The sequence below is a fragment of the Mercenaria mercenaria genome, chromosome 1 (assembly GCF_021730395.1).
Source record: "Mercenaria mercenaria strain notata chromosome 1, MADL_Memer_1, whole genome shotgun sequence".
NCBI lineage: Eukaryota > Metazoa > Mollusca > Bivalvia > Venerida > Veneridae > Mercenaria > Mercenaria mercenaria.
In genome coordinates, this window is record NC_069361.1 from 70,345,600 (window position 1) to 70,360,337 (window position 14,738).

General features: G+C 34.1%; 1 protein-coding gene across 1 annotated transcript in view; it reads right to left on the reverse strand.

Moving 5' to 3' along the window:
* Positions 1 to 2,576, reverse strand: part of LOC123534620 (serine/threonine-protein phosphatase 4 regulatory subunit 4-like) — a 73,438-nt gene extending 70,862 nt beyond the window's left edge. Inside the window, exons 1-2 of the mRNA XM_053553069.1 lie at positions 2,315 to 2,576; positions 637 to 710 (exon numbers count right to left, since the gene is read on the reverse strand). Of these exons, the coding sequence (XP_053409044.1) occupies positions 637 to 710; positions 2,315 to 2,401 (161 nt within the window). The 5' untranslated portion in view covers positions 2,402 to 2,576. The remainder of the gene's footprint in view (positions 1 to 636; positions 711 to 2,314) is intronic.
* Between the last annotated feature and the right edge of the window lie 12,162 nt (positions 2,577 to 14,738).

Consider the following 14,738-nt stretch of genomic DNA (forward strand, 5'->3'; position numbering starts at 1 on the left):
GAAATCCCAGTTTATGACCGCAAGTATTGGCATGCTGTTTGTCTTAACAGAAGGCAAATAAGTTGACTGCCAAGCAAAAAACTATTGTATTTTAGTAAATTACTCTTTATTTACATACAGTTACAATAGTTTTGCCTCAGCCCACAAATAAAGTGTGTTTATAGTGGAATATACTGCTCATTCTATCAACAAGACTGGCTCATGCAATTTGTTGTCCCTAGCCATTTTCCTTAATAATATTACGTAGTCTCTGTTTTTAAGAGCTTTAAATCCTGGATAACTTGAGCATTCTGCTTATTCGCTTGTGATTTCAAGGTATTTCATACATACTGATGGTATGAAGATATGATCATCACTCCCCTAACTCAAAATCTAATTCTGATATGTTTCTGTAACCTAGAGTTCAAGCCCCCACTCCTCAAACTAAAATTACTAACATTGGGATAAGAGTCCTGTGTATCGGTGCTTTATGTCTGGCATGCTAAAGAACCAGGGAAGCTTCTGGAATTGGAGCATTTTCTGTACCTTGCACTATCCTCTTACTAAAATTACTGACAGTCTTCTGGTGGACTCACCCATATGGGTTACCAGTGGCTTACATATAGTCATATACACACACAATTTCTGAAATCTTACCTTAGCAGGTAAACTGCTCTTTCGATATCACTTAGTTGTTCATCTACAGTTAGTTCTTCTAATTCTTCAGTGGACTGAAAAAAGGTAGAGAACCAATGGGAATTCTTCAAACAATGATTTTAACTTGTTTCAATTTACATTTTAATGTTTTTCTTCTTCTCTTTTTGCACATTGTTATGTATGCAACTTTTTATTTAAATTTTCATAGTAGCCCCTAATGAAACTTAGATGATAATCCCATAGTGAATTTACATGATCAATACTTAGCAAAGAGTATTAAATCAACTGCATACTTCAAAATTTATAGCAGTGTGAAGTAGGCAAGTTGTAGCAGTAAATAGGAAGATTCAAGTGATTAATTTGTTTCCATCTATATATAATACGTTAATGCAGTTTCTTAAATTTTACAGGTCTACAGGTTTTTTCAACATAGAAATTAAATTAATTAGGGAAAATCTTCAGATCCCTACTTATAATTTAAATATATATCGGCACCTTTGTGATAAACAGAAATTCATAATTATGAATTTGCAGTTTTAATTTTATTTTATTTTACGTGAAATGATTAATGTTGTTTTGCTAATTAGAAAATTCATTTTGTTTTCCATCTTAAGAATTCTTTCTTTTATCTGAATTCTGTGGGTTCTGTGCATTGTATTAAAATGATACAAACTGGTACTATTTAATATATAACTAATGCTGGATGTAAATATGATCAGTTTACCACTTCTCAAATAACTTGTCATTGTAAGAATCGTTTTCAATATATATCTCAATGTTAAAGCTTGTACGGATGAATCAACACTTACAAATGCATTTTTCTATCTAACTGTCCAGAAAACCATAACAATTTGAGAGAAGCACATAAACTCCTCTTTAATTCTAACATCAAGTTCACATTACCGTCTTGAATGTATTTACTATTTCAATCATTAACGTCCTTTAATTTATACTCTTAGGCTGCTAAACGATTTTTATTCAAACCTTACCATATCATTGTTAATCAGTTTTAATCTGTTATTGAAATATAAGTTTTTGAAGCTTTACATGTGTAAAAATTGCAGAATTACTGTGTTCATTTTACACATTAAAGTAAATTGCATTTCTGCATGATGACCATAGTCATATAGATTTCATATGAATTATTACAACAAAGGTGCTGCAATCTGTGTGTGTGTGTGTGTGTGTGTGTGATTTTTGTTGTTGTGTTTTTGCTAGTGTGTGATGGCTTATAATAATCTTATTCATGAATTTATAGAAACTAATTTTCCAAGTTTGTGTAGCCTTTTATAAATTTTCAGAATGAAATTTACTCCAACAATTCTGATTTTTTTTACTAAAAGCACGCTTGAACTTGGTAAAACTTTTAATTAACATTTCACTTTTATAACTACCTACAGTGTATATTTTTAAGCCAATACTTTGTGACACAACCAGTTGGCTGTAAGGCTTTAACTCAAACTCATTTTTCTTAGCTTGTAGGGTTAAGTTATCTATGTATAAAAGAAAGTGACACCCACAGTGTCAGAAAGATCCAGTTATTTTTTTTTGCATATGATGCCAGTATGTTTGGTCATAATTTATTCCATGGTAATTTTATATTAATTGTAAAAATGGGAATTTTCGATAGCATTAAATATAAGATTTACTTGAATCTGCTTTAAATTTAGTTTTATACCTTTAAAGCAGCCTTGGTGACAGGCCCATCGAGTGTCAATTCTTTCAAATCATCTGCCAACGACGTGGTGGCATCTTTAACATCCATTGCGTTTCTTAACCTAACATTATCACTAAATCAAGCTTGTAAATAAATCTTGAAATACATTTAATCCTGACAAAGCTTTAAACTAGCGTTTTGTCGGTTGCAAAAGTGTGACAATTTGTTAGCTTCACTTGACAACACAATCCGCCATGATGCTCTATGAAAAGTCTCGCGCAGGTACGCGTTAACGCGAGATCAAAGTACTCAAAATATTTGTAAAGGTTGTACACCACCAAATATATCCATATGGTCTCTCTTCTAAGGTCAAACTACCATAATAGTAGTCCCTATAATTATATTCTATATAAAACTGAGATTTTTTAATGAGCTACCAAACATAGCTAGACCCATTTTAGAGAACAAATCCTTACTTCATTTTAAAGAGTTATGATAAAACTGACATAAAATGAAGAAAAAAGTTGGGGTCATGTAATAACTATCTTCTAAGAGAGATTTCTTTTGTCACATTTGCTTACTGTAAAATCACATCAAAATCACACTGCTGTGACCTGGAAGTACTACTCATACTAAAATTGAGTTTCACTTCACCAAATACAACCTCCTCTCCCAATTTTTCTACCAAAATGTCCAAAATACACCCACAATGAAATTTAAACAGAAACCAGCTTTAATTAAGACCTCTCTGGCCATGCCAAGTGAAAAATTAGTGTTCTAAAACCTGTGCACCATTACGCGACTAGACCAGATAGCTCCCACGCTGGTTCCTTTACTGTAGTTAGGCCTATAAAGAACAATGAACATATTCCTTTAGTCGTGTTTGCTTATGTACACAAATTCTTGAAAGCTGTGAAAACATAAAATCGTGTTGAAAATGAGGAAATAACAGACTGCAAGCTATACATAGAAATGTGGAAGCTGTGCCGGAGTGTTTTACAGTTTAGTATCTCTCATGAATGGGGAGCAATGATACTGGTCTGGTGTTATCAGATGCATTCTATGCTTCAAAATTGTCTTCCTATGGATTTCATCAAATGAGCCGTGCCATGAGAAAGCCAACATAGTGGCTTTGCGATCAGCATGGATCCAGACCAGCCTGCGCATCTGTGCAGTCTGGTCAGGATCCATGCTGTTCACTAAGTTTCTCTAATTGCAGAAGACTTTGAAAGCGAACAGTATGGATCCTGACCAGACTGCGCAGATGCGCAGGCTGGTCTGGATCCATGCTGGTCGCAAAGCCACTATGTTGGTTTTCTCATGGTGCAGCTCAAATAAAGCTGTCAGTTACCATTTGAAAACAGACATGAGCATGTCATTCCTTTCCAAAATTACTGCAGAAAAAATACAAATAAATAAATAAATTCAAGAGACAAAATACACCAAGCAAGCACATGAATGCAAAAATCACAGGCTCAATTTGTGACACTTAATAGGAACAGTAGAAAGCATCATGGATATGTATGAATGCATAAGCTTGAACAAAACTGCTCTGAATATTGTAGCATTGTCCCAGGGACAACACTGCATTACCTGGGCAAGTATGTATAGGTAGTGGCTGTAAAATCACCTACACATCACAATGTTTAGTATAAAACTCATCTCCAGGACTATATTATGACACATTAGAGAAGTTGCAGTTTTGTTAGTACAAGCTGTCTCTTAAAAATTGAACGATTCCTTCACTAATACCCGTCACACATACGGCGCGGATAACTACGTCTAGCCACGGATAGAAACGTAGCAATCCGTACCTGAGCTGTACCTTAAAGTAGTAACCCGTATCAATTCGTACCAATCCGTACAGCTCAGGTACGGATCGATACGGATTACTACGTTTCTATCCGTAGCTATCCGCGCCGTATGTGTGACTGGGGTATAAAGGTAAATCTACACATTTAAAATGTGTCAGTTTGCTTTTACAGGTACCACTAAACAGGCAAGGCTATATGTGTGTAGCTGGTAATGTTTAGAATTTTAACACCTAGACACTTGCTTATCTTCCATGTATGTGTACACAGACAAGTATGAAATCAGCAAACACTTCAATAAAACAAGAGATGTAACATCCCCGTTGGTTAGGGTTCTTGCCTTTGATCTTGATGGAACTAACTGGACTTGCATATGACATCTCAATGTGCTTAGTATTTGAAGTTTGAATCGTTCATAAAATATTGCCAAGACACAAAGTGTAACAGACTGTTAAACTAACATACAGTGTGATTACTATATGCATCCGTTCCGAGACATACAACCATTTATAACTGAGAAGCAAATACAACATAAATATTCTGATGGGTGTAAGTTTTTATTTCACAATTTTTTCTGGCATTCATTATTTGTATTTCATTCAATAATAACAATCAACAAAAACACAAACATTTTGAATAAGATTCCCCCAAATATTGCAAACTACATCATTCATACAAACTTATATTTTACAATTTTAATTATGTTTAACGACTTGTTAAATCTATGTAGGAAGTCAACTGCTTTCCACCCTTCAAAAAGTATAACCAGGCAGGGCCGTATCTGTGGTAAAAGCGGTCTAATAAATGATATGCAGCTTGTTACATCACTATTTCTTCTTTTGATTAATATTATACAATTTCATGCCCTGAGCGGTTATAGGCACAATAAAGCCTATATTTACAAGAAGGCATAGCCTAAGTGCTAGTATAGGCTTCAGTGTGCTTTAACCAGGTAAGGCTAGTCATTACCATTTAATGAGTTGTTTATTAAATACCTACCAGTAAACACAATGCACAGTACTTGATTTCTTATATGAGCCGCGCCATGAGAAAACCAACATTGTGGGTTGGCGACCAGCATGGATCCAGACCAGCCTGCGCATCCGCGCAGTCTGGTCAGGATCCATGCTGTTCGCTAACAGTTTCCCTAATTGCTATAGGCTCTGAAAGCGAACAGCATGGATCCTGACCAGACTGCGCGGATGCGCAGGCTGGTCTGGATCCATGCTGGTCGCATACCCACTATGTTGGTTTTCCCATGGCGCGGCTCATATCATTTAATCATAATATACAGTACTGATGATAACAAATGTGACAACACACAGTAAAACTATATCAAAAATGATGTCATACATCATCGATTGTTCAGTAACTGGTTATTATGTAAATTTGCTACTTAAAGGTATGTAATAATCAAGAATTCTGTGGTTGTGACAATACACTGAATGAATTCTAATGAACAAATAAAAGTTATATTTGTTTCGTCCTAAAAATTTGAAATCAAGGAATTTAAGTCACCACAAAATAACACGTTTAGCCAAAAGCATGAAATGTTATGTCAATCAAATTTAGTAACATCAAAATTTGTAAATCTGCCATTAGAAAGTGAAAACATGGTCCAATGAGTGTGTTAAACAAATAAATGCTATAAAAATACTGCATTCCTAAAATAAAGATGATACCAGAAATTAAAATGTGCAATGATAATTGATAAAATAATAATTGATTAAGTCTGGTAAAAATCAGCAGAGAAATGTAAGAGAAACAGACAAATGGAAGGACAGAACGATGCTTGTCAGTTCTTTATTCCCTCGCCTTTGACAGGGGATGAAACCAATTTAAATTTGCCAACATTTCACAAGACACAAACAGTACACAGTTTATTGATTGTTTCAACTCTTGACTGAAATCAATCATTAACAATATTATGCATAAATTAACATTGCATTTGCATTTATACATACTGTATTTTATATATACATTAAAAAATTCTGTTTATTTCAACAAATCATTATATCCTGTATATACTTCACACTTAAACACACAGTGCAATTCTCTCAAGGTCTTACTTTTACTTGCCAGACCCTTCAACCTAAAACTGGGGTCATCAGAAACTGAATGATCAATATTTCTGAAAATGAAATACTTTTCCCCTGTTGCAATTAGTTCTGAAGACAAGTAATATAAAATTATCATTTGAGGGGGTCTATTTCTCTGTGGACTTTGCAGTTGAAATAACCAATAACAATTTATCCCAACAAACTATTGAAAATTCCTACTCATCTCATTTTCTAAAGTTGAAATCATTGATTTGTATCCAACCACAAGTCATTTTGGTTAAAACTGGCCCATAAAATTAAATGATTTCACAGTATTCTGAAAATTCTAACACATAATGTACACCAAAATAGCTTTTGCTGCCAAATTCAGATGATATCCCCTTATTACATAAAGTTTTATATATTTTACCTATGCATTTCATATAATAGTACTGCCTCTCTGATTTTACCCAATGAACTTTACTGTAGAAGGGTCTGCTTGTCATTATATAAAATTTTCATCTAACATTCTACACATTCAACACTTGATAATATGCACTGACTCTAACAATGATAAAATATCTCCCGACACCCAACAGCTGACATATTCCGCTGTGCTTGTTGATAACAAAATGACATCATCAGAGCTATATGACAACACAAGAGTTGTCTAATGACAGTGCACTCAACTATTTGAGACCACTCAAGATAGTACAAGCTTACATACAATAGCTTTACCAAAGTTGAAAAAGAGGCATAATTTTTAAAACTGTATGTCACGAGATATGCAACCTGCTTCAGGATGCTTATTCCATGATGCCAAAGACATATGAGGAGTCTGAATGCACTCAGTATCATCTTCCCTGAGAACCTGCTTATAAGCAGAACTCTCAACAACTTTCCCAAGTGAAAAAGGGGCATAATTTTACCAATATGTAAGCCATTTATAAAAGCTGCCAAGCATGGTCATCTCATGATGCCAAATATGTGAACATTTAGCCAGGAAAGTTCTGAGAAATCTTTGTTAAAAGGGGCATAATTTTAATAAAATACCGGTAGTAACTAGAGTTATGTAACTTGTCCTGTGAGGTCCTCTCTTGATACCGATGTCTGAAACCATTAGACCTAGTTGTTTTCTGAGAAACCTGCTTAACTGCAAATCTTTGATAAAAAATTCTAAGTTGAAGGGTGCGTTATTTTGACAAATATAAGCTACAGGTATGTAACTTGTCCTTTGAGGTCAAGTAATGTTGCTGGAAACAGGTGTGAGGTTTGAAAGCATTGGACAGGCATTTTTTGAGAAACCTACGTATGTGCAACACTATTATGAAAGCCTACATCAACAAATGGGTGGTAACGATAGCTCTATTATTTGAAAAATTTCAAACAGTCTAGCTAAATATGACATCATCAGCACTGCATGATGACAAAATGACATCAGCACTGCATGATGATAAAATGGCATCAGCACTGCATGACGACAAAATGACACCAGCACTACATGACGACAAAATGACATCAGCACTGCATGACGACAAAACGACATCAGCACTGCATGACGACAAAACGAAATCAGCACTGCATGACAACAAAACGACATCAGCACTGCATTACGACAAAACGACATCAGCATTGCATGACGACAAAATGACATCAACAGGTGTTCATAACAATATAATGAAATCATCAGCGCTGCGGATCAAGTCAGCTGCGGGTATCTGAAGACATGACAAAATGGAGATCTGTTTAATGAGATGCTTGTCATAAATATGAGATTTGAAACTATAACTAATTATACAGAAATAGCAAGGTATTATTGAACAATTCATTTTCTTAATGCACATTACCCTGATAATATACGACTGAAACATAGAAATTGTGTCTTGAAGCTGTCCTATGGCTAGCCAGAAGGTTTATTTCCACATGTAAAAAAAAAAACTATTACAACTGGCTGGTCTTCTTTAAACATTTAGACTGCTTGCTAGTTTTTGAGTATCACAGGTTGCAGAGAGTGATTTCTTCAAGTTTAAACAAAAAATTTACACTTTAAATAAAAACCTTTGTAAGCCTCCAAAATTACTGTAAGTACACATTGTATACATTTGGTGGCATGACACCTAAAACACAGCTTTTATCCTCGCATCCACATAAATACTGCAATTTAATGAATAAGATTTTCTTAGTACACAAAGAGCAAGAAGGTGTCAACAATTTTATTCAAAATCATTCACAAAATGCTTAACAATTTCATTTGATGCTTTGTAATAACCAATTTCTATCTTTACTAAAAATGGCTTTATTCTATGTAGTTCCTGTGGGAAAAAAATCTTACAAATAATCAAACTTAAATAAGTGACCAAAACTACATAACCAGTCTTGTAAGGACACAATTTTATCTGAGCTTTAAAGAGTACAATTTCATCCACAGACAACTTTTCCACTTCTCAAAGATTTTTTTTTGTACACAGGGTTTGTATATAAACAGCACTGATAGTGCATGTAAATCTCTTAACAAAATATACACCTAGCAGGATATTAAAACAAACAATAGTATAGCCTTGCTGATTGGCATCAAAAAAGACACAACTACTGACATCATTTGTAAATGCTGTTTTAGCTTTACAATGTATTACCTATGGTACATCTTTTCATACACACATATATACTGATGCTGGTACGCATTTAAGACTTAGGTCTGAGAAAATGCATTTTGAAAATTATTTCAGAAATTTTAAAAAATGAAGATAAAATATCTATGTTTTACAGTTTTTAATATTGGGACATTTAATTTCATAACAATCATTTTTGATGATGGAGTATGAAACTGTGTAAAACTTAAAAGAATCATAGACACTTGAAAGAATTAAGTAATGGGACTGTGTTCACAAAAAAATCTGTATACACAAACAAAAACTAGAACTGTCACAGGAGTGACTCATACCCCCACCATACGGTCTTGTCACAGAAGAATGGCAACCATAAGAAATCTTAAAATACTTGGATACTTCATCCTGGCTTCACATAGTAATACTAGTATATACTGTTGTAATACAATAAATATTTAATCTTATTAGAGATACACTAAAGTATACAAAAGTGTCTACCGACCATGTTACCACGAAGATGTTTTACTTTACATAGACTTAATAAAAAAGTTAGAAAATACCTAAAATATGAAATCAAATAGGATTCTAAAAATAACTTATTCCTGGAATTTAAGGAAGAAACTCAGTACAAAAGTTAAACAAGAGCACGCTTGCGGTCTGACGCTCATCTGATTTTTTAGTGTAATAAATATTGTCCTACATGATTTTCTAGCTAAAAGCATCATTCTTGCAAAAGCAGATAGAGTTAGTTTCTTGAGTACTGTCACTTATGATGGTGAAAAACATTGCAAGTTTAAGCAATACTTTGATAGTTATGAGAAAAGTTGATTAACATATACTAACCAAGAAATGATTTTCTAGTCCAAAGGCATATTATTGCAAAAGCGGATGAGTTATGTCTTGCTGTACAGGGTCATTATGATGGTGAAAAGTGTGCAATTTCAAGCAATCTTGATAGTTTAAGAAAAAGTGACTAAACATAAACTAACAAGAAATCGATATTTCTAGTCAAAAGGGCCATAATCTGCAAACGACAGAGTTATTTTCTGTGTACAGGGTAACTTATGATGTGACAAGTGTGCAAGTTAAAGCATAGCTTTGATATTAGATAACTGACTAAAATAAAACTACCGAAAAATGATTTTCAAGTCAAAAGGGCATCATCTGCAAAGCAAGATGAGTTATGTTTTATGTACAGGGTCAGCTTATGATGTGAACAAGATTCCAATTCAAAGCAATAGCTTTGATAGTTTAAGAAAGTTGACCTAAACATAAAATTAACCAGAAATCTGATATTTCTAAGTACAAAAGGGCCATAAATCTTGCAAAGCAAATGAGTTTGTTTCTTGCTATACAGGGCAGCTTATGATGTGAACAAGTATCAAGTTTAAGCAATAGCTTTGATAGTTAGAGAAAGCTGAAAACATAAATTTAACAGCAACACCGACCCGACACGTCAAGTGATGACAATAACTCTCATTTTTTCAAAAATAGATAGCTAAAAAAAGGTTACTTCCCTTGGCTCTAAGCCAATCAGAATGAGATTAGTGAAAATACATCAAATTTAACTTAAATTCTAGGTAAAAGGGGACACAATTCAGAAAATTAGTGTCAGAGTTATGCACCTTGTGCCACATGATGTGGGTGATGAGGTGGAACATCTATTTTAAGTCTGAATCAAATCCATTCAGTAGTAACTGAGATATAGTGAAAATACATCAAAATTAACCTTAAATTCTAAGTAAAAAGGGGCATAATTCATGAAAAATTGGTGTCAGAGTTATGCACCTTGTGTCACATGATGTGGGTGATGAGGTGGAACATCTATTTTAAGTTTGAATCAAATCCATTTTGTAATAATTGAGATATAGTGAAAATACATCAAAATCAACCTTAAATTTAAAGTAAAAGGGGACATAATTCATAAAAAAATTATGTCAGAGTTATGCACCTTATGTCACATCATCTGGGTGATGAGGTGGAACAACTATTTTAAGTTTTAATCAAATCCATTTAGTAATAACTGAGATATAGTGAAAATACAACAAAATTAACCTTAAATTCTAAGTAAATGGGGACATAATTCATGAAAACTTGGTGTCAAGAGTTATGCACCTTGTGTCACATGATGTGGGTGATAAGGTGGAACATGTATTTTAAGTTTGAATCAAATCCATTTGGTAATAACTGAGATAATAGATTTCCGGACGCGACGGACGCAACAAAACTGACTCCTATATACCCCCCTCAAACATGTTTGGTGGGGGTATAAAAAGGACTTTGGCCATATATGGCAAACATATTAAATAAATTCAGAAGTATATAATAACAAGCATTATACAATTTGTCATTAATCTGAAGAATTATGAAAGAAAATGAATTTAATGCAAGTTTATAAATGAAATGAAGTAGTAAGGAGTAACTTAGAACATAATTAGTCATGCCCCATATCTCTGTCAACATTTTTGAATTTAAGAAAGGATTTTCATATGCTAATAATTCTAAATAAATTGGATTCAAGGACCCCTCTTGTATTGTATTCCAATTTGTGACCCCCTAGTGCACTAAAAGTAAAACTGTAGACAAAGGACGATGGAACTCTGTACCATCTACTATACCAGTAGCTTACACTAAACTTTTGGTTCAGAAGAGCTGAAAATTAAAGTACTCTGTCGGCTTCAAAACATCTTCCATAAGTTTGGAGGCATGCCTCTTTAACAAAACATTAATTTGAAACCGACTGCAAATTTATCTTTTAATACCTTCAAAAAGAAGAAATTATCTTTTCACAAAGATACAAAAGTTGTTCATCAAAACTGGTAAATGAGCCGCACCATGAGAAAACCATCATAGTGCATTTGCGACCAGCATGGATCCAGCATCTGCGCAGTCTGGTCAGGATCCATGCTGTTCACTTTCAAACCCTATCGCAATTACAGAAACTGTTAGCGAACAGTACGCCTCCTGACCAGACTGCGCAGATGCGCAGGCTGGTCTGGATTCATGCTGGTCGCAAATACACTATGTTGGTTTTCTCATGGTGTGGCTCAAATAATGTATGCAGTGAAGAGGTGCAAGCTGAAATACAGACTGCAACAAAACATGAAAATTTGCCATTTCTTTCAGAATGTGATTTCAGTATTATACAACCTTAACGGAACTACTTTTAATGTGTTTTGCCTGCTTAAAAATGAGGTAACAGACTCACAACCGAAAAAATTATCATTTTCATGAAAAATAAAATGCCACAACAGAAACCAGTAGACTGTAAATATAGAAATAAATTTCAAATGAATACACATCAATCTTCTAAGGCATTGCTTTGCTGTAATTGAACATCTATAATATTTACTCCAAAAAAAATAAGTATAATGTCAATGTCCGATTCTAAACTATCTTTTGGGCAAAGATTAAAAAGCTTGTTTAAAGAATTGGTTAATCAGGAAAACCCAGTGCAAATTATGAAAAGATAGCCAATTTATCGATTAAACTGGCCTGGGATCCAGTCAGAATCCACATTTTAAAGAATGAAATCTACATTTTTAGTAGTCCAACTCGTGATGTAATTATCACTTTCATTTCACTTCAGTCTGATATTACATCCAACTCAGCCACGTCTGAAATCAGGCATAATCATTAGTGATTAACATCCGAACATAAATTATAAGCTTCATAGTATAAAAAACGAAAAATAGTTTAATTTGCTGTAGGTAATACATTTATCTTGTGAATAGAAACGTTATTTGACATGTTCTGCATAAAAAAACTATAGAAAAACAGCTATCAAATATGGGCATGAACATACAGCATTAGCATAGTGTGAAGTAGTGCTCGATTTGTTCACCAAACTTTATTCCGGTTGTTCATGAAGAAACATTTAAGCACATGAGAATAGATATGAACAGGTCTCTCCCAAGATCTGTTTTGTTTTCAAATGTTGTTATTTAACTTAAGATCATGGCAAATATACAAATAATACTGCACTAATACACACTGAATTAGCCGGAGACGTGCTCCCTTTTATCTGCTATCCAGTACCAGTACCTGAGTACAGACGGGGAATGAAATGCGCCAATAGTGACGTAATAAAGCTGTGACGTCACCCATGGCGGAAAAACAAATCAATACTGTAGGTCAGTGGGTGACTTTCTTCAGGTACTGCGAAGTGCTCATGACATGACATATCGCGTATTACACAAGACAAGCACAAGAATGAATTTGCTATTCAGATATTATTTTCTTTTCGCCATTAAAGTCGTTGCTTGTGACTCTGTGGACGGACCATAAGGGGAGGTAACTAGAGTCACGCATTTGGACTACATTTTCAGTTGCAATACATAGACATTCTGGAAATCAAAAGCCTGTACTTGGGACCTATCTCTTGAAAAATCCCAGGCTTAGTTAATACATGATATCTTGACAAATTGTGTGCCAATAACCAGATTTCTTAATAAATCTGTAAACATGATTTTGTGTTTGATTTTGTTTAATTTCTTTTCAATTATGCAAGTTTTTATGTTCACCTTCCATATCATATTTAATTGTCAGTAACACCAAAAACAGGCTGCACTATCAATGTCTTTACAATCTAAACTGAAATGAAATATAAAAGGTAACTTTGCCCAAAAGATCATTTTGAATGAGACGAAACATGACCTCATATTATGTCACTGTAAGCATAGCAACAAAACTACAACCAATAAATGCATACATCTTATCAACACTATGGTTTTGTATTGCATCTCAGTACACTATCACAGTTGATAATCACACTTTAGAAGTCTCAAAATACCTTAAAGTCTAGAATGCAAGAGGGCTGTTTAACCTTTAGCCTGCTGGAGGTGAATATTTCTGCCTTTGCGACCAGTGCAGACCAAGATCAGCCTGCACATCCGTGCAGTCTGATCATGGTCTGCACTGTTCGCTATTCAGTCAGTAAATTTTCAGTGAACGCCCCTTCAAATAATAAATGGTATTGCCAAAATTGAATGATGGACCAGTCCACTTTAGAAATATAGCAGGGTAAAGGTTAAAAAGTTCTTACACAGAAGCTATAATTTATTTACTACCAAACATACATGTGAAAGTAAGCTGCATAGGGTTTTCTGTCCAGTCAGTATGGAGAAACCCTTTGTAAAGCTGCTGTGTGACCATCCAATTGGCTCTTGTGACATGTACGTCTAAATGAACCAGTAGCAGCCATCACAGACTAGCAGTGCATGATAACCTCTACTGCCTCATCATTGAGACATTGTTCCAGGATATAAAGGGTGAAAAATTTGTTTACAGATGGGCAAACTAACTGATAATATCAGTGCTTAGCAGTATTTTGATTGTTACATAATCATTATAATCTAATTTTTTTTTTTGAAGTTTGTATGTACATTTTTATTTTAGTCACAGCGCCTGGTGGTAAAAAATAGAGTTTCTGTATCAAAACTTTTCAAATGCCTCTTATATGGTTCTGATACGTATTTTTACAGACTTGTCTCCAAGGAAATAATATAATTATTTCTAAAAGCCATTTTTTGTTCAACTTCAAGAAAGCTGTAATTAAATAACATTACTAATTTTCTAATCCTTAACAAATCCAGAGTTTAAACATACCAAACAATATTTTGACTAATAAAATCTCCTAACTCTGCAGTTTCTACAAAATAGTGCATTTTTGTACACTGCAATAAGTCTGAGATTTGTGAGCACGAGAAAAAATTGACCTACAAAAGACTGACACAACTCATAACCAACATGACCAAATGTGGAAAATTACATCTATAGAATATTGATTACCCCGGTAATACTGACAAACATCGACAATGTGTTGATTGCTGTAAAGGATGTCTGGTCAAGGAAAGTTCAAGAATGTTCAGTTGTTAGGGATATTATTTGTAACTTTGTTGTTTTTATGCATTTTTTGGGATTGCCTTTATTACAGTAAAACTTAACACTGCCCACTGATGACTCATTCACAACTGATAGTCTGATTAGA